Source organism: Lactuca saligna, chromosome 9 (assembly GCF_052625555.1).
Source record: "Lactuca saligna cultivar CGN05327 chromosome 9, ASM5262555v1, whole genome shotgun sequence".
NCBI lineage: Eukaryota > Viridiplantae > Streptophyta > Magnoliopsida > Asterales > Asteraceae > Lactuca > Lactuca saligna.
The window spans coordinates 152,315,726-152,335,869 of NC_136425.1; the positions used below are offsets into that span (position 1 = coordinate 152,315,726).

Here is a 20,144-nt window from a genome sequence, read left to right on the forward strand (position 1 = left end):
GGAGTATGGATTAAGACATAGTCAGTTGTCCTTAATCCGGGAGTATGGATTAAGACATAGTCAATTTCCTTAGTCCGGGAGTATGGACAGGGCATAGTCATCTGTTATTAATGCGGTAGTATGGATTTAGACACAGACCGATTGTCCCTCATCCGAGAGTATGGAATAGGTACAATCAAGGACTCGAGAGCATGGATTAGATCCGTAGTAAAATTTAAGGTTCGTGAGTATGGATAGTCTCATTGTGAGGACTGATGGGGTGGGGTAAGAGTTGATTATATATATATATATATATATATATATATATATATATATAGATGTATATATGTATGTATAACATTGTGGGATTGAAATCCCTATGTACTTACTAGGTTTCGTAACCTGAGTCACTCAATTTATTTATATCACCGGTGTTGATATGAAGTCAGATTACACTGAGAGATTTAAAAGAAATGTAGATCACTAGTGATAATGAATGTAAGTTATGTTTATGCTTATGTTTGTGTATTCACGATGACATCCTAAATGTTTTAAAATGAATAAAAATATTTTTCTTCGGAAATGCTTTGATAACGTATTTATCATGTTTTACTGGGAACAAATTTTGCAACATTTTTATTAAAAGAGGTACTATGATTTTTATAAAGCATAAACAAAATCGGTCTTTTTCTGGCCGTGAAAATGGGGATGTCACAGTTGGTATCAGAGCATTAGTTTAAGCGAACTAAGAATATGGATTTATTTCTAGATTTAAACTTAGAATGCTAAGCGATGATTATTAGGTGTAAGCACTATCTTATTTTAGGAATTATGCCTAAAATGCTTTTATGTGCTAAATGTTTGTGCCTGATATGCTGTTATTTGTTCGGATCTATGGTCTATTGCCGACCGGATCTGGAAACCTTATGTGTTTAGGATTCTAAGCGTTTAACTATGACATTAGAACTAGAATATAAACGTTTCGGAGTGATAAGAATGATTTAAACGTCAATCCTAAATAAAGATCTAGATTCACCTTATTCGGTGCACAGATCAGGATAGCAAGGACCCGTAGCGGAAACGTCAATGCAAATGGGAACCAAGATCAGCCGCCATTGATTGAGCAATTACCTGTTGTAGTAGCCGCTCCTGAGCCAATCACGATGGCCGGAGTCCAAGCGTTGATCCAGATGATGTTGGATCGTTAAATGGAGGAAACAAGGCGTTTACTTCAACAAACTCTATAGGAACTTACGATGCCTATTGAACAGTCCGAGCTGAATGATGGGCAGTCTGAGGAAGGGAATGACAGCAGGACCGTTAGTCAAGCTGATCCACCAGTGATTAGGAGGAACAATCAAGATGAAGGACTCGAGAGGAATGGATGCAAGTACAAAGATTTTCTAACTTGCAAGCCATCTACTTTCACTGGGAAGGAAAATCCGATCGGAGTCATGGATTGGATCTCAGAAATGGAATTAGCCTTCATGACATGTGGTTGCAAGGGCAAGCTACAAACCATGTTTGCAGTATGTCAATTCAGAGGAGGCGCTGTTCGCTGGTGGAACACCCTGGGGAAGACTTTAAGCCCCCATGAGCCCGTGCAACTAACATGGGGAGAGTTTTTGGTGCAATTCAAACGTAAGTACTGCTTAGCCCAAAACCTGCTCGAGCTAGAGAACAAATTCCTAACTTTGAAGAAAGGAAGCATGTCCATCAATGAATACACCAACAACTTCACGGACAAAATGGTGTTTTCTTTGCGCCTTATCCCAGACGAGCTGACAAAAGTTGACAAGTACGCAAAGGTACTTTCCTGGGAGTATGTGGTGCCAGTACGTCAAGCACCTACTTTGGAGTCCGCTATCTGGGCTGCCAAGTCTGTTGAAGATATGATCAAGGGAAGAGCCTCCAGCAAGATGGAGGTTGGCGAGAAGGGAAAGATTGAAGGATCTTCAAGGTCAAACGAGAAGGGAAAATTCTCGAAGTCTGGTTCAAAGAAGTTTGAAGAAGGAACGCAATGGTGTGACAAGTGCAGAAAGAAGCACATTAGGAAATGCTACAAAGAGATGACTTGATTTAAATGCGGGAAGACTGGTCATTATTCCAGTGAATGCACAACCAATAGAGAAGTCTGCTTTAAGTGTGGTGAAGAGGGACACTTCAAACAAGGCTTCCTAAAGAGAGAAGGGGCTATGAAGCCAAATGTGCCGCCAAAGCCAAAGGCGAGAGCATTTCAAATGATCCTTGACGAAGCAGATGATAATGCAAGGATTCAGGAGTGAAGGCTACGAGTTATGAAGTAGTTGTGTAGATAGTACCATGTGATGTAGCCTGTTGGAGGCATAATCTAGGGTGAACTTGAACACCTATGTAATAATTTCAAGGAATAATATAAAACCTTCATTTTGATATTTGATGTGTTAAGTTGTTATGTGAATTTCTTGTATGGTGACTTGGAAAACTGTGGGACAATACTTGGGACGAGTATGAGTAGGTGTGAATGGTAGTAGAGGCTTATACTACCGGAAGCACATGACTCGCACTTGGATCAAGGAAAGTCACAAGGTTACCAATGAGCTAGTAATTGAATTCGTTTTATTCAAGTATGCCATTACCATTGTTTCGGTAAAGACTAAGAAGATGATTGTTATTCCGACCCTAGTGGTTATATCAAATTGAGTCCGACTACGATGAGTATGTTACGTGGTTCAGAGAGCCAATTTCGATGTAGCATCTGACGTAAGATGGAAGATTGAAATAAAGATAATCAAAGGGACCAGTAGAAGTATCGCAATAGTTGTTAAAGAAGTTTGTTGATAGAAATGCTACTTTAAGATGTGATTATATCACATTAGAACATGAAGGAAGGTATAATCTGTCCTGGAATTTGACTCTAAGAGACCTGAGTCTAAGCATTGCAACATATCATGAGAGGTCATTAGAACATGACCCATCGGTCTATTATGGAAATCAAATAGTTCGTTAAGAAGAAGAAGGATTCTCTAGTAAGGATTGAGATTGTGACTTGAAGGTCATATATTGGAGTCTAATGTGAAATAGGGAGCAGGAGCAAGATCGAGCACCGCCTGCAGTTAAAGAAGTTAATTCAAAGGAACATATGAGTTACAGTTATTACCTAGGATGAAAGGATAATGTATGAAGTCATTATACAACCCTATTTCGTTGATGATTTCGGGACGTAATCATCCTAAGGGGGAGATAATTGTAACGCCCGTTGATTCGGGCTAGTCAATTTAAAGATAATAGGGGTCGAAAATGACTTTTCGACAAAAAGATTATCAAGGGTTCCGTACATATAAAGAACACCGAAATCTGAGTTATAACGAAGAAGTTATGGCTCGTCGAAGTATTACAGCAAAACCGACACGACACCGGGAGATGTAAATAGTGGATTTACGTTAGAGGACTTTTTAGCCTTAGTGATCTAAACAAATGTTGTAGTATACGTTAAACCAAGAACATACAAAAAAAAGAACACCCAAATCTGACTTCGTATGAGGAAGTTATGATTTTTCTAAGGTTCGGCTTAGCGGTGCACAACCCGAAACTCGAATTTTAGTTCGAGCAGTTTTTGGCTTACGCAAACTAAATGAGAGTTGAATATATCATTAATAAGAACTCAACGGTAAAAAGATATACGAAAACGTATTCCGTATGAAGGACTTACGAAATCTTAGCGGTCATTTTAGCAGTCTAAACTCCTCCTACTGTTAAATTTAAGACCGGTCGAGAATTAGCTGCTGGAGTCTAAATGAAAGTTGTAGATCTAGTTTTTATCTACGCGCGGAAATAAAGAACGTCAAAAACGGAGTTCATATGCGAAAGTTATGAATTTTTGAAAATCGGCTGATTTCCACCCTATGTGCGATGCCACGTGTGAGCACAAGGCTGCGCCTGGCTGTAGCCAGCCTGTCTCACGACGTGAATATTAAAAATTCATGACGTGAACCTTCCTCAACCCCTATAAATAAGTGGTGAGGCCTTCATTCATTCCTCACACCTCCCCTCACTTCCCCCTCTCTCTAGAACTTCTCTCTAGCCCCGAAACCCCCTGAAAAACCTAGGGAACCTCCCTAGCATGAGGCGGAAGCCCCAGAGTGCCCGACGACTTCGAGAAGAAGAGCCTTTCGGCTCGGGAACGCTGCTCCAGCAGCGCCTGGTTTTGAGAAAAACCCGCTGTAAGTGAGTTACGCCTACGCTATTTTTAATATAGCTTTTATTTAATTATAGTAACGTTATTAGGAACTTATAATAAATACTTGGGCTATTATTATGGGCTATATAAGTATTGTTTAATGCTTATATAATAGTAATAATAGTTAGATTATTAATTAGTTGTGGTTAACGTTAGACTAAACCTTAGTGATATTGATACTAGGTTTTGTCGAGGAAAATTATTTTAAGAGTAACGAAGTGCTGTCCGAGTGCCGAATCACCACCTAATCAAGTGAGTGCATAGTCCCTTTCATGAACATGATTTTAATACAAGTATTGATTGAACGTATTAAATATATGTTTATGTGCGAATTATTTTGTTGTCTGAATTGCATGTTAAAGAACATACCCGGTTAGTTATAATGATTTAGGTTAATGAGTAAACCTAAAATTTGTTATGAGGGTTATTGGGTAGTATCTCCTTATGATTACGAGTGAGATATATACGGGGAATAGAACCCTTAAAGATTTCATTGATCCAGAAGCACGGATTAGACATAGTCATTTGTCCCTAGTTCGAGAGTATGGATTGGACTCAATCAACTGTCGTTAATCCGGGAGTATGGATTAAGACATAGTCAGTTGTCCTTAATCCGGGAGTATGGATTAAGACATAGTCAGTTTTCCTTAGTCCGGGAGTATGGACAGGACATAGTCATCTGTCATTAATCCGGGAGTATGGATTTAGACACAGACCGATTGTCCCTCATCCGAGAGTATGGAATAGGTAATCAAGGACTTGAGAGCATGGATTAGATCCAGAGTAAGAGGTAAAATTTAAGGTCCGTGAGTATGGATAGTCTCATTGTGAGGACTGACGGGGTGGGGTAAGAGTTGATTATATATATGGGGAAATCGTATATTGTGTGAATTTTTCTATATATATATATATATATATATATATATATATATATATATATATATATATATAACATTGTGGGATTGAAATGCCTATGTACTTACCAGGTTTCGTAACCTAAGTCACTCAATTTATTTATATCACTGGTGTTGATATGAAGTCAGATTACACTGAGAGATTTAAAGAGATGTAGATCACTAGTGATAATGAATGTAAGTTATGTTTATGCTTATGTTTGTGTATTCACGATGACATCCTAAATGTTTTAAAATGAATAAAAATATTTTTCTTCGGAAATGCTTTGATAACGTATTTATCATGTTTTACTGGGAACAAATTTCGCAACATTTTTATTAAAAGAGGTACTATGATTTTTATAAAGCATAAACAAAATCGGTCTTTTCTGGCCGTGAAAATGGGGATGTCACAGTTGGTATCAGAGCATTAGTTTAAGCGAACTAGGAATATGGATTTATTTCTAGATTTAAACTTAGAATGCTAAGCGATGATTATTAGGTGTAAGCACTATCTTATTTTAGGAATTATGCCTAAAATGCTTTTATGTGCTAAATGTTTGTGCCTGATATGCTGTTATTTGTTCGGATCTATGGTCTATTGCCGACCGGATCTGGAAACCTTATGTGTTTAGGATTCTAAGCGTTTAACTATGACATTAGAACTAGAATATAAACGTTTCGGAGTGATAAGAATGATTTAAACGTCAATCCTAAATAAAGATCTAGATTCACCTTATTCGGTGCACAGATCAGGATGGCAAGGACCCGTAGCGGAAACGTGAATGCAAATGGGAACCAAGATCAGCCGCCATTGATTGAGAAAATACCTGTTGTAGTAGCCGCTCCTGAGCCAATCACGATGGCCGGAGTCCAAGCGTTGATCCAGATGATGTTGGATTGTTAAATGGAGGAAACAAGGCGTTTACTTCAACAAACTCTATAGGAACTTACGATGCCTATTGAACAGTCCGAGCTGAATGATGGGCAGTCTGAGGAAGGGAATGACAGCAGGATCGTTAGTCAAGCTGATCCACCGGTGATTAGGAGGAACAATCAAGATGAAGGACTCGAGAGGAATGGATGCAAGTACAAAGATTTTCTAACTTGCAAGCCATCTACTTTCACTGGGAAGGAAAATCCGATCGGAGTCATGGATTGGATCTCAGAAATGGAATTAGCGTTCATGACATGTGGTTGCAAGGGCAAGCTACAAACCACGTTTGCAGTATGTCAATTCAGAGGAGGCGCTGTTCGCTGGTGGAACACCCTGGGGAAGACTTTAAGCCCCCATGAGCCCGTGCAACTAACATGGGGAGAGTTTTTGGTGCAATTCAAACGTAAGTACTGCTCAGCCCAAAACCTGCTCGAGCTAGAGAACAAATTCCTAACTTTGAAGAAAGGAAGCATGTCCATCAATGAATACACCAACAACTTCACGGACAAAATGGTGTTTTCTTTGCACCTTGTCCCAGACGAGCTGACAAAAGTTGACAAGTACGCAAAGGTACTTCCCTGGGAGTATGCGGTGCCAGTACGTCAAGCACCTACTTTGGAGTCCGCTATCTGGGCTGCCAAGTCTGTTGAAGATATGATCAAGGGAAGAGCCTCCAGCAAGATGGAGGTTGGCGAGAAGGGAAAGATTGAAGGATCTTCAAGGTCAAATGAGAAGGGAAAATTCTCGAAGTCTGGTTCAAAGAAGTTTGAAGAAGGAACGCAATGGTGTGACAAGTGCAGAAAGAAGCACATTAGGAAATGCTATAAAGAGATGACCTGCTTTAAATGCGGGAAGACTGGTCATTATGCCAGTGAATGCACAACCAAGAGAGAAGTCTGCTTTAAGTGTGGTGAAGAGGGACACTTCAAACAAGGCTTCCTAAAAAGAGAAGGGGCTATGAAGCCAAATGTGCCGCCAAAGCCAAAGGCGAGAGCATTTCAAATGATCCTTGACGAAGCAGATGATAATGCAAGGATTCAGGAGTGAAGGCTACGAGTTATGAAGTAGTTGTGTAGATAGTACCATGTGATGTAGCCTGTTAGAGGCATAATCTAGGGTGAACTTGAACACCTATGTAATAATTTCAAGGAATAATATAAAACCTTCATTTTGATATTTGATGTGTTAAGTTGTTATGTGAATTTCTTGTATGGTGACTTGGAAAACTGTGGGACAATACTTGGGACGAGTATGAGTAGGTGTGAATGGTAGTAGAGGCTTATACTACCGGAAGCACATGACTCGCACTTGGATCAAGGAAAGTCACAAGGTTACCAATGAGCTAGTAATTGAATTCGTTTTATTCAAGTATGCCATTACCATTGTTTCGGTAAAGACTAAGAAGATGATTGTTATTCCGACCCTAGTGGTTATATCAAATTGAGTCCGACTTTTTTATTAAAAGAGGTACTCTGATTTTTATAAATCATAAACAAAATTGGTCTTTTCTGGCCATGAAAATGGGGATGTCACAGTCTTGCAATGCTTGGCTCCGAAATATCCACGTCATCCCATACGATCCTCACCATCTGTCCCCTTGTACGCGTAATGTATGCTTGTACGCCCTGCGTACCTACGAGGAACGCCCTGCGTAACCTAAGATCAACCACTATAAATAGGATGTGAGGGTTGCCTTATTTTTTTTCACACCAAAACCATTATATATATATATATATATATATATATATATATATATATATATATATATATATATATATCCCTCTCTTTCTCTTTAACCTCTATCTAAAACCCTCCCAACCTCTAGTAACTTCTAAGTTCTAGAGGAAAGCCCCAGAGCATCAGAAGGCTCCGAGAAAAAGAGCTTTTCAGCTCGGAAGTTCTGCCCCCATAGAGCCCGGTTTCTAGCCAAACCTCCTGGTAAATGAGTTATGCTTACCCTACATCAAGTATAGCTTAGGTTTAAATTTATTATCGTTATTATGAACTTATAAACAATATATATATATATATATATATATATATATATATATATATATGTATATATAACTACAATTTATAAAATGTTATTGTAATATCTTCTACTCCCATTCTTATTCTTGTTGATTGTTTGATTGATTGATCACTAGTAAGATCCGTTTCCAGGACCTTATAGTAGGTGATGGACTTCGTACCCATTTGATGTACTCTATCCTACGAACACGTATTGCGGAGAAATCCATGTAACAATATTGTCAGCAACGATGATTAAGATGATTCATATGAAAAATCCTTAGGAATGAAAGTAGCAAGAAACCTACTGACATGTATTGCAGAGAAATCTCTGTAACAATACTATCAACAACAATGACTATGATGATCCTTAAGGAAGAATAAAGAAGAAAACGGGGATGAGTAATTGGGTTAATTGTTTGATAATTAAACATATTAAACTATATTATTGTGAGTTGAAAACCCTATTTACTCATCAGGTTTTCCAACCTGACCCACTCACAGGTAGTAGTACAAAGGTACATGAATAATGAGATATTCAAGGAGATGTGGAATGATAGTCAAAGATACTATAAAGCCTGTTTATGCTTTTGTTTAGAAATACATTTTATGAGACAAATTTCGCATTAATTTCGCATTAATTGGTCTGGTATACCAACCAATACGCTTAATACTGTGACACACTTCATCAATTTCATGGAAAATTGGGGTAACTATCCACGCAATAAAGAAAGGTTTATTGCAATTGAATATGGTTTGGTATGTTATATATGGAAAGCAAGGAATGATAAGATCTTTAAGCAATTACATAAAATCCCTGCAAAGATAGCTGATGAGGTGATTTCACAAACATATACGTGGTTTAAATATAAAATATCTAATATACGAGTTAGGTGGATTATATGATTCTTATCTTTTGTATCTTCATGTAGCTACTTGCTAAGCATGTGACCTTTTATATATATAAATGCATTTGGCATTTCAAAAAAAAAGATATAGATTTAAATGAAAAGAATCAATAATTGATGGTTAAGTTTGATTTAAAACAAAGGAAAGTTCCTAATTATTTTTTTGGTTTTCTAAAAATGTTATAGGGTATGTTTGGGTTAGCTTTTTATATCAAAAGTGATTTTTAAGAAAAACGCTTATTAACTTATGACTTTTAGGAAAAGCTGGTTTTAAAAAGTGTTTGGATGCGAAAAACTGCTTTTTCAACAGTAAAATGGTTAAAAAGCTAAAAAACTAGGATTTTTCAGCCTTTTGAAAGCTTTACTTTTTTCTATCAAAAAAGTTGTTTTAAAAAGCGCTTTTAAGTAGACAAACACTTTTTTAGCTTATTAGCTTTTTAAAAAGCTAATAATTTTTTTTTTTTTTTTTTTTTTTTTATTTTTTTTCAAAAAGCTATCCAAAACACCCACATAATAAAATGAATATTATCAAATATGTTCTACCAATATGAAAATTCTCATTCAATAATTTGACCTTAATAAACTAATTCTACGATTTATAAACTAGTTACTGAAATATTAATTTATAGTTAGTTACCTAAATACATTAAACTATGTATTTACATATAGTTTCATGAACCATATATAAAAGTCACGAATCTGCCGGTTATATATGAAATGTTAGCTCAAAAAAATAAAAACAAATAAACAATCTTATTACGAAAACAAATACTTAAATAAAAAATTAGATTAAATGAAATTAGAAAGCTTTGCAGAATAGTCCCAATATTGTGAGAAAAGTTTTAATAAAGCCATAAATTTTATTTTTTTAACAGAAAAGTCCTGATTATTTAACATTTTAAATAGAAAAGCCACATAAATCGGCTAATTTATTTACTTTAGCCATTTTTAACTTGTTCAACATGTCATGGGATTAAATTATTACCTTTTTCAAAATAATTTGATTTTTCTGGAGATTTCATCAAAATTTGTATATAATGTATAAACAAAATTTTTACGTATTTATACCATTATACGTATTTTTACAAATTTACATATATTTTAATTTTTTATATGTATATATTTACATATTTTTATGTATCTTAAATATATAAACGTATTTTTTTTATGTAATTTTAAGTATTTTACATATTATTTATGTATTTTTATGTGTTATTTTTTTATGTATTATGTATTTATATGTATTTATGTATTATTCAAAAAATTTTATATGGATGTTTATGTAATTTTATGTATTTTCAATGTATAAATGTATATTTTTTAATGTATTTATATGTATCTTTAAGTATTTTAAATATTTTTTAATGTATTTTTTAAGGTTTGTATATATATGTTTATGTATTTTTATGTATTTTCAATGTATAAATGTATTTCTTGATATTGATGTTTATGTATTTTTAAAGAACTCTGGAGATTTTTCCTAGACTTTGTACTTTTTCAAACATATTTCAGTCCATGATGTGAAAAGATTTTATAAAAAAAAAACAACACATAAATGAACAACAACAAAGTAGAATGGGGAAGGAGACTTCAATTTCAATAAACATATTACAATGAGGATAATGATCTACAATGAAGATAATGATCTGTGACATATTAATGAACAATGTTTGGCTATTAATATTCCACACTTAATTTATTTAAATGTATTTTTCATATATACATTTATACATATAAATATGTAAACATCTAAATAAAAAAAACACACTTAATTTATTCAAACATACTTTTTTATATAAAAGTTTATACATATAAATACGTAAACATCTAATTAAAAACAGATGTTTATATATTTAAAATACATAAAAATACTTAAACATCTATATAAACAAACTTCAAAAATACATAAATACATATAAATTTGTAATAAATAAAAAAAGAACACATAAAAATACATAAAAAATATGTAAATTACTTAAGAATACATACAAATACGTAAAAAAAATCTTTTATATATTTACAATACATAAAAATAAACATCTATTTAAAAACCTTAAAAAATACATAAATACATAAAAATACATATAAATACGGAATACATAAAAAGCAACACATAAAAAATATTTATTGTACTTTAGAATACATATATATTCACAAAAAAATATATTTATACATTTAAAATACATAAACATTCATATAACAAACTTTAAAATAATACATAAATACGTAAAAATACATATAAATATGTAATACATAAAAATTATATAAAATACTTAAAAGTACATATAAATGTGAAAAAAAAAATCGTATATATATGTAGAATTCATAAAAATAAACAAACGTAGACATATAAAAACTTAAAATCTACGTGAATACATAAAAATACATATAAATACGTTTATATATTATATATAAATTTTGAAAAAATCTGCAGAAAAATCTCATTATTTTACAAAAGTTAACGATTTGGTCCTATGACCTGTTGAACATGTCAAAAAAGACTAAAGTGAATAAATTAGCTGTTTTTTTTTGTTTTTCTATTCAAAAAGTTAAATAGTCAGGTTTTTTCTGTTAAAAAAAATAAAATTTTGGACTTTAGTAAATACTTTCTCAAAATAGTGGGACTTCTCTAAAAATTTCTCATGAATTTAACACATGGAAAAATCACTTTAAGTATACTGACATTGAGACATTTTAATATAATCAAATATATTATTAGTTTACCATTACGATTTTTATGATTATTTTAATCCGACAATTAGTTAAATGAAAAAAGTAGTCAATGTTACAACATAACAAAATCCAAACAGTTACTCAATCCATCATATCTGTCAACTTTGTCACTTCAATATATATATATATATATATATATATATATATATATATATATATATATATATATATATATATATATATATATATATATATAAAATACAATATCTAATTTATAATTAATCAAATCTACTTCGTTAACCTTTTATTCAAGTCAAATAACCTCGTGTACAAAGGTGAAGTATATGCCTAGAAAACACTTAAATTGAACATGATGTCTTTATGTATTAGATGTCTTTCATGGTTTATATGTATGATTTCAAAACCTATAAGATTGAATTATGATACTAAACTGTCCGAATCAGATCATTCCTTTCACTAGACCTAAAATACATATATAATAGCCTTTTAGATGTGTTAAAAAAAGGAAAAATGATTTATCAGAGTAATATTTTTTGTTGTTTTGTTTATATTTAGACATTTTTTTTGTATACATATGACCATTAACTTGTTATATGTGTTCACATATTGTTATTGTTTTCGAATATAGCAAGTGACAATGATAATATGTGAACAAATTAGCAAGTTAAATGATTAAATGTTTAAAAAAAAAAGAAAATTGCCTAATCTGATAACTCATTTTCCTCACTTTTAATAGCGATTTTATTTTTCATATTTGTTTGTATTATTTTTTTCAAACGTTATTTTTAAAATATCCATAATTTCCTAAATATTAATTAAATTTTCATCAATTCTAAACTTTACTTTTTAATTAATAAATATAATTTTGTTTTGTGAAATATTTTATATAGCCTATTATAACTTTTTTTCTTTTATTTTAAGTATATATAATATTTTTAAAGTAAATAATATCTAATAATAAAATTAAAAAAATTAAATATATGACGGTAAGTATGGAAGATCTTTTAAAAACTAAAAAGAAAATATTACTTAGCAAATAAAAAAATAAAAAAAAATCTATACAATGTAAATGTTTTAAAATTATTATAACTTTTTAATACTATTTATTTAGAAGTTTATAAACTTTTAAGTTTTTTAATACAACGTTTTGAACTAGTATTTAACGAAAGTATTTCAAAATGTTATAAAAAAATATTAAATTGTCATACAAAATCTGTGAAACACTTTAAAATATGGTAAAAGAAGGTTTAGAAATAAATGTATGAAAGATATAGTTTTTTTTGAAAATGTAAAAAAACAAGTTAAAAACACCATTTATAAAATATTTGGTTTATAATCATTTGTATTAAAGTTATATGAAAGTATAAAAAAAGTTAAAAAAAATTATAAAAGCAAAGTTTAGATATTGTATTATCATAAAAATGTTAATAGAAATTATAAAAAATCTTAAGAAATTTGCAAAAAAAATAAAAAAAATTCATATTTAGATAATTTTTTGTTTATACATTTGACTATTTAACAAGTTAAATGGTTAAATATATATAAAAAAATGAAATTGCCTAAACATAAACAAAACGAAAAAATAATTACTATGGCAAGTCTTTTTCCTTAAAAAAATCAATGATAACAAATGAAATACCAAAACGTATAAAACATTATTTGAGTTTCGGAAAGAGTACTTACAATATTTCATAATTGTTTTGAATTTTGTTTTCAAACTCTTTCTGTTTTGAATTTTGATTTTAAAATGAAAAGAATAACAGTTCATAATGGGATAATAACTTAGGACGATAATAAAATTTCTTGTTTGTCCATTTTAGGTCCCTAACATATTTTTTGTGCATATTACACCATTAAAGTTATTATTACCGTTTACAAATAATGTTTTTAACATGAAGAAACCGGTAAAAGAGATTGTTTCTAAACGGTTATAACAACCTTAATGGTGTAATACACACAAAAAATACGTTAGGGACCTAATATGGACAAGCGAGAAACGTTATTACTCTCCTAAGTCATTATCCCCGTATGAAACTATAAACCTCTATAGTAAATTTTACTTTTTAAATAAGAAACTTGTAGGTCTTAAGGTTGGTAGTTTGGATGTTTTTAACCTCGGCGTTGTTTATAGATGGAAGTGACGGTTTCTTAATGACGAGGGAGCTCTGTAGGTTAAAATTGTCAAATTTTGTCATAGGGAAGGTGGTAGTTTTTCGGACGATTCGAAAATAGGAACTGGAGGGGGTGTTTGGCAAAAGATTGTAGGATCAATTAATCATCTCCATGAGAATGGTTGTATTCATTCTAATTTTATGTATAGAGTGGTGGGGGATGAGACTCAAACGCGGTTCTAGAAGGATGTTTGGTGCTTGGATATTGCTCTTAGGGAGCGGTTCAGGAGGCTCTTTGCTTTGGCCTTTAATCAAGATGCTCTAGTAAGTGAATAATGAGATTCGGGGGGGGGGGGGGGGGTGGAATTTGCATTGGCGTCGGGGGATTAGAGGAGGGGCTGAATCGATCCAATTTGATTATCTTGTGGATATATTAAATCCTATTCGCATAGGGGGAATGTTAGATAAGTGGTATTGGAAGCTTGAATCGTCGGGTATCTTTACTGTTAAATCAGCACGAAATTAGGTTAATGATATAAGGCTTCCTATAGGTAGTATATCTACTAGGTGGAACCGTTTTGTTCATATTAAAATTAACAATTTTATGGTGTGTGCTTTTGAATCGCATTCCGGTAAGAGCTAAACTGTGGAAAGGGGGGTGGTGATAGATTCCTTAGGAGAGTAATAACGTTTCCCATTTGTCTATATTAGATCCCTAATGTATTTTTTGTGTGTATTACACCATTAAGGTTGTTATAATCGTTTAGAAATAATCCATTTTACCAGTTTCTTCCTGTTAAAAAAGATTATTTGTAAATATTTATAATAATATGCACAACAAATACGTTAGAGACCTAAAATGGACAAACAAAAAACGTTATTACCCTTCTAAATCATTATCCCGAACAAAAAGAATTTTGTTTTGAATTTCGAAGAGACTACTTACACTATTTCATAATTGTTTTGAATTCTGTTTTCAAACTCTTTCTTTTTGAATTTTAATTTTAAACAGAAAGAATAACCGTTCATAATTGTTCATTAAATGAATTAAATAACTATTTCTGGAAAAATAAGACATAAGTAGAATTGAAGAAAAGGTAGTTTGCTTTCCTAGGAAATATTAATAACATATCCCCATGAAAGTTAAGTGGGCAGGATTCCTGGTTGGATTGGATTCTAACATCATTAATTAATTCCTTAAACAAAACAATTACATTAAATTCCACAAATTAAACAACTTCAAAACCACCATCGATCATCTTTTTATACACATAATTAATACTTCATCTTCTTTCTTCTCCATCATCATCATCATCATTATCATCTCCACTTCCTACCTACACTCTTAATTTACGCTGTTCCATTGCTTATGTCCCGGAACCCATTTCGGACACTTCGGACTGAAGTAACTCGCCACCACCCTCGTCGTCAACAGCTCCACAATCGGCGCAAATTTCACACACCGGGGAGTTTTATACTGGTTAATCGACGCACCTAAACTGATAGCGTAATCCATGAGCTTATCAAACGTCCCATTCTCAACAATCCTAATCTCCAGTGGTCCGATTGACTTATCCGAAGTTCGTCCTTGCCTGTAAACGCTATTCAACGACTCTTCAATGGTGATACAGCAGTTTTCAAACGCCGACGGTGGAACAACGGTGGTTGACCCGTTTAAACTCACCTCCCAGAAGATCACGTAGTGGCCGGGGATGGTGGTGGTGTCGGCGAAGCTTGTGTACTCGATCAGGGTTGCGTCGAATGGAGTTAAATGATTCGATGCTTTTTCAACTGCTTGGTGTAGTTCGACTTCGTCTGTTTTGTCTGCATCGATACTTAACGCCACATTCTTCCGACATATGAAACTGAATTGTGGTGCTTTGTTCTTGAAACCTGCAACTCGTAGCACATCGCCTACTCTATACCTGTAAAGCCCTGATCATCATCGGAAAATCAAGATTATCTTTAGACTTTATCACTTTAATCAATCATCAAGATTCAAGATTCAAGCTCACATTTTTATAAAAAACTCACCGGCGTATGTGGTGACCACGAGTTCGTAATCTTGACCTAGTTTCACGTCGGAAAGATCCACGAGTTCTTGTTGTCGTTCTTCTTCTTGTTTATGTTCTTGATCATTGACACCAACTGGTAAGAACTCGAAGTAAGCCATGGTGGGGATGAGAGTGTAAGAAACCTCGCTAGGTTTACAAAGAGGGTTAAGATTGACACCGAAGTAACATTCCGATGATGCATACATCGTACAAACAAGAGGGAGGCCATTACTATAGTAATCGAGGGTTGGAATGTATTGTGACATGGTTCCGGTTACAATAACATCCACATATTTAGTGTTTGGCCATAGACGGGTAATAATACCCTGCCATGACTTTTTCGAACATTCATGTTCGATAAAGTCAGCAAGATCCGGATTCGGATCTTGCTTCAAAACTCGAAGCACAACTTCTCTTACAACCGGGTCAGTAATCAGTGCGTTTACTGATCCGGTTCGTATATCGTTACATAAAAGCGTCCAATGTTTCTCCAAGAAACGGATCGCACGAATGAACCCGGAAGCGAAAACCGCTCCGACCCGTAAAACTTCTTGGTTTAAACACAACCCACAAAGTAGTTGAGAGTACATGCTTTGATATGAATCTTGGCATAAAATGGTTTCATTAGGGCTTGTGTAGTTTGTATACGGGTCGAATGGGCGTTCTTTAAAATGGTTGCTTTTGTAGTAACTTGTTAAAACGGGTCGGGCTACTAACCCGCCCGGGGTTTTAGCTTCCGATTTAACAAACAAAAAATACATTCCTTTTCCTTTGTCTAAACCGGGTACAAACTGGTTCATCACCGGCATTAAAAGACTGTATAACAACGATCTTCTTTCAAGTTCAGCTTCAATGGTGGGCATCAGCTTCCTCTCACCTCCAGATGTCCCTGAACTACACCATTTCAAAAACCCACATCATGAATACAAATATCTATACATATAACATGAACACGTATAATTGTATGATTGTATAATTGTATAATACCTTGTTAAGAATTCGGAAATGGGGTGAGAAGAGAGGATGGGGGATTTGTCTCCATTAGCAATACGTGTGATATCAGGTTCAAGGTCTTCGTAGCTGATGACTGGTATGAGTTTTTTAAACGTTTTCCGGTCGGTTTGGCCGGAAAGTCCATGGCGGTGGAGGTATTCGACGGTGGCATTTTGGGTGAGGATATCGGAGAGGACATGTTGCTGGATATCGTCGGGGTTAGAGGTGACATCTTCTATGAACTGAAGAGATTTCTTGTTTTTTTCAGTTAGGGTGTAGTCGGTGGTGGGTTCATTCTTTGGTGCTTCCGGCATGGTGGCAGACGGTGGTCGTTTTTTAGTTTAGGGTGGCGTGTGTAGAGAGAGAAACAAAAAGGTTAGAGAGGGAGAGAAAGATTGTGGCAGTGGTGTGGGGAGAAAAGAACATCGATGGTGTGATATATATAGAAAAAGAACAAGGCAATAATAGTACAACCTTTAGGGCACATTGTTTTACCCTATTTTTCTCTTACATTTTTAACAAATATTAGTACAAATGTTATAGACCATTTATAAATTATAAACAAATTACTATTAATTTTGCGCCTATTTTATACTAAACAAAACAAACCTTAAATATTTTTTTAATTTTTTTTCAATACTACACAAAACTCTTATATTAAACACAAAAATCCTATAAAATACAACATAAGATAGACATCTTATTTAAGGAAATATAATTAGACTATTTAAAGAAACGGAATTTAAATGACACAAAATTATATAGATTAATATAATGTTTTTTTTGGTAAGTGGTCTATACAAGTTATATGTTAATGTGATAAATTCACAATATTTAAATAAAATTTGGTCTAAAATACATATTTCAAATTACATGAACGTTAATTGGTAAAAATCACAACCATTGTTATTGGTGGTTTATTGGCTTTTGTTTTAATGCAACATTGCTTATATTAGAATGCAACATTAAAATTTATAAATCGATTAAAATAAACTTTTTAATATAAATGATATGATAATTATTGGTAAATCGGTAATTATGTATGATGACCTAACGGGGGTGTATGCATGCCATAGTGGAGGTTTCCCTAATTAGGGGGTGACAGCTGGCATGCTAATATATTGTTAGGTTGAGACGTTATTTAATGGTAATATGTTTCGGTTAATACATGAGTTTCTCATTGCCAACCTGGCCTTTATATATTTCACCCCTATACGATTCAATTTCATACACATCATCTTTTCGGATTCGTATTCTAAATTAAAAATAATATATTTTCTTCTTTTTCTTTTTCTAAAACGGTGACATATTGACATATGTCATAGTTTTGACTATTTAAGTAAAGTATAACTACATTCAGAAAAAGTTGTTTTTTTCAGTCAAGAGGTTAAATGGATGAAATTTAAAGCTTAAATCAAAATGAACCCATCAAATGGATGGATCGAAAAAATATGAAATGGTTAGATCATATCCAATGCATTCATTAAAATTCCACATTATTCTAGTATATGAAAGACAGGTCAGTAAACTTGAATTAGGCACCACCAAAATTATTTTTCTGCGCTAACATGTCAATAAAGTTGCATATTTGTTTTAAATTACACTATTAAGAACTATGAAGGAGTCATCGGTAAACTTGCATATTTATTTTAAATTACACCGTTAAGAGCTATGAAGGAGTCATCGAGTTTTCTTTAATTTATTTGACATTTTATTATTTTATTTTGTCAATGCCACCTATGCAATGTTACGAAACCCACAATAAAATTAGGTTTTCTTTTTCCCAAACATGGTGCGTTCCTCCCAGTGAAATCCAATTACCCACTATCTCTAAAAAATCGATCGATCTTTCCACCTTCTTTTTCTCTTATGAATCGCCGGACCAGATGCCATGTCGGTGCTTCATCGTAGGGAGCTGTACTTGAACAGTGACGGAGCAAGTCTGTCGCAGCTGAGAAATGGGAGGTTGTGAATGGATTGAATCTGGATCTGCAACGAAAGTCGTGTGAAGTACGGGCTTGTAATAAGCTATCCAATCTATTTAGTGGAATCAAATCCTTAAATGTGGCTTCAAATCCTTTTTGTTCTCTTTCATAAACTCATTCCAGTTAGTCTTCAACACATAACTATGTCTGCTTGTGCTTTTCAATCACCACATCTTCATCACCATTGGTTTATAATGCAATCACAATCTTGACCCTAATAATCCCACCTGAAACTCATTTCCATTCTCCAGATATTGTTTCTTGTTTCTGTCAAGAACTCATCCGTTTTTAGTTGTTCCATCGACATACTTGTTGGATTATTTGTCTACGCCCTAACTATAATTGGTATAAACTGGAATTGGTAGCAGTACAATCCTTTGTGTTGCCTTCAAACCTAGCAATTGAATATGATAACTGTTGGAAAGAGAAGAATGATTTATTAATTTATTACTTGGTTAATAAATTAATTAGAAATCAAAATAAATGATTTATTAATGTATTATGGAAAAAATATATTAATTAGAAATCATATTTTTTTAATTAATATTTAATCAGAAATTAATTTTGGGATTAAAAGAATTAATTAAAATTGTGGGGAATAAAGGTGATAATGTTCAATAGTTGAGCATTGAGCAATTCTGAAACCTTCCTATAGTAGGGGGAACGAATTCTAGATGCTCCTAAGGTTTCCTTGGGCTCTAAGGGTGTCTTGGATGCCTTAGGGAGGAAGTTAAGGGATTATGGTTGTATTTGATACAGCTGCTTTATCCAATACCTTCCTAAAACCTATATAAATCCTCATTAGGGTTAAATTTCGGCAATGACTCCTCCAAGAGCCTAAGGGCCGAAATTTATCTTCCATTATTCTCTCTTTCTCTATATAGTATTTCTTAGTTGCTTGAGTCTGTTTGTAAACCATTAGAGGCGCGACACTTATTGCACTTGCTACCAAAGTTCTTTCAAGCAAGGATTCAAGATTGTTTACAATAACAATCTTAAAGATATGTTTTACTTTGTTGTTCATTATTATATGTTCAATTAGACACTAAGGATCTAGGGTTTATACTTTGTTGTTCATTATTATATGTTCAATTAGAAAAAACGTAGATCTTCAATTAGAGTTGAATGCACACATAGGATTATATGTTTTGCTCAAAACCCATCAGCGATATCAAAACCAATGTTTATTTTTCTATTGAATTGATACTAATATGAACTTGAACACGGAGGAGAAAATAGGATCGTCATTCGGTTCTTGAAACTCGTTGAGTTGTTCTTCGAACTCGATGTGTTGGACTGCAACTCGGCTAGTTGGTCCTCCAACTCAACGAGTTTATGCGTCAGATCTTGATTTCAGATTT

At 33.2% G+C, this 20,144-nt stretch overlaps 1 protein-coding gene across 1 annotated transcript; it reads right to left on the bottom strand.

Moving 5' to 3' along the window:
- Positions 1–14,920: 14,920 nt before the first annotated feature.
- On the bottom strand, positions 14,921–17,225 carry LOC145015644 (indole-3-acetic acid-amido synthetase GH3.5-like). The gene is made up of 3 exons (XM_078974116.1): positions 16,793–17,225; positions 15,786–16,699; positions 14,921–15,686 (listed from the first exon to the last, which is right to left on the bottom strand). The coding sequence occupies exons 1-3, from the start codon at positions 17,110–17,112 to the stop codon at positions 15,097–15,099; spliced, it is 1,824 nt and encodes a 607-aa protein (XP_078830242.1). The 5' UTR covers positions 17,113–17,225; the 3' UTR covers positions 14,921–15,096.
- Between the last annotated feature and the right edge of the window lie 2,919 nt (positions 17,226–20,144).

What these genes read in the sequence shown, in the direction of transcription:
- LOC145015644 (XM_078974116.1), bottom strand. Translation starts at nt 17,112, where the DNA reads ATGCCGGAAGCACCAAAGAATGAACCCACCACCGACTACACCCTAACT. An exon ending in ATTTCCGAATTCTTAACAAG is followed by an intron (nt 16,700 to 16,792) that starts GTATTATACAAT and finishes GAAATGGTGTAG; the next exon opens with TTCAGGGACATCTGGAGGTG. An exon ending in CGTGGTCACCACATACGCCG is followed by an intron (nt 15,687 to 15,785) that starts GTGAGTTTTTTA and finishes GATGATGATCAG; the next exon opens with GGCTTTACAGGTATAGAGTA.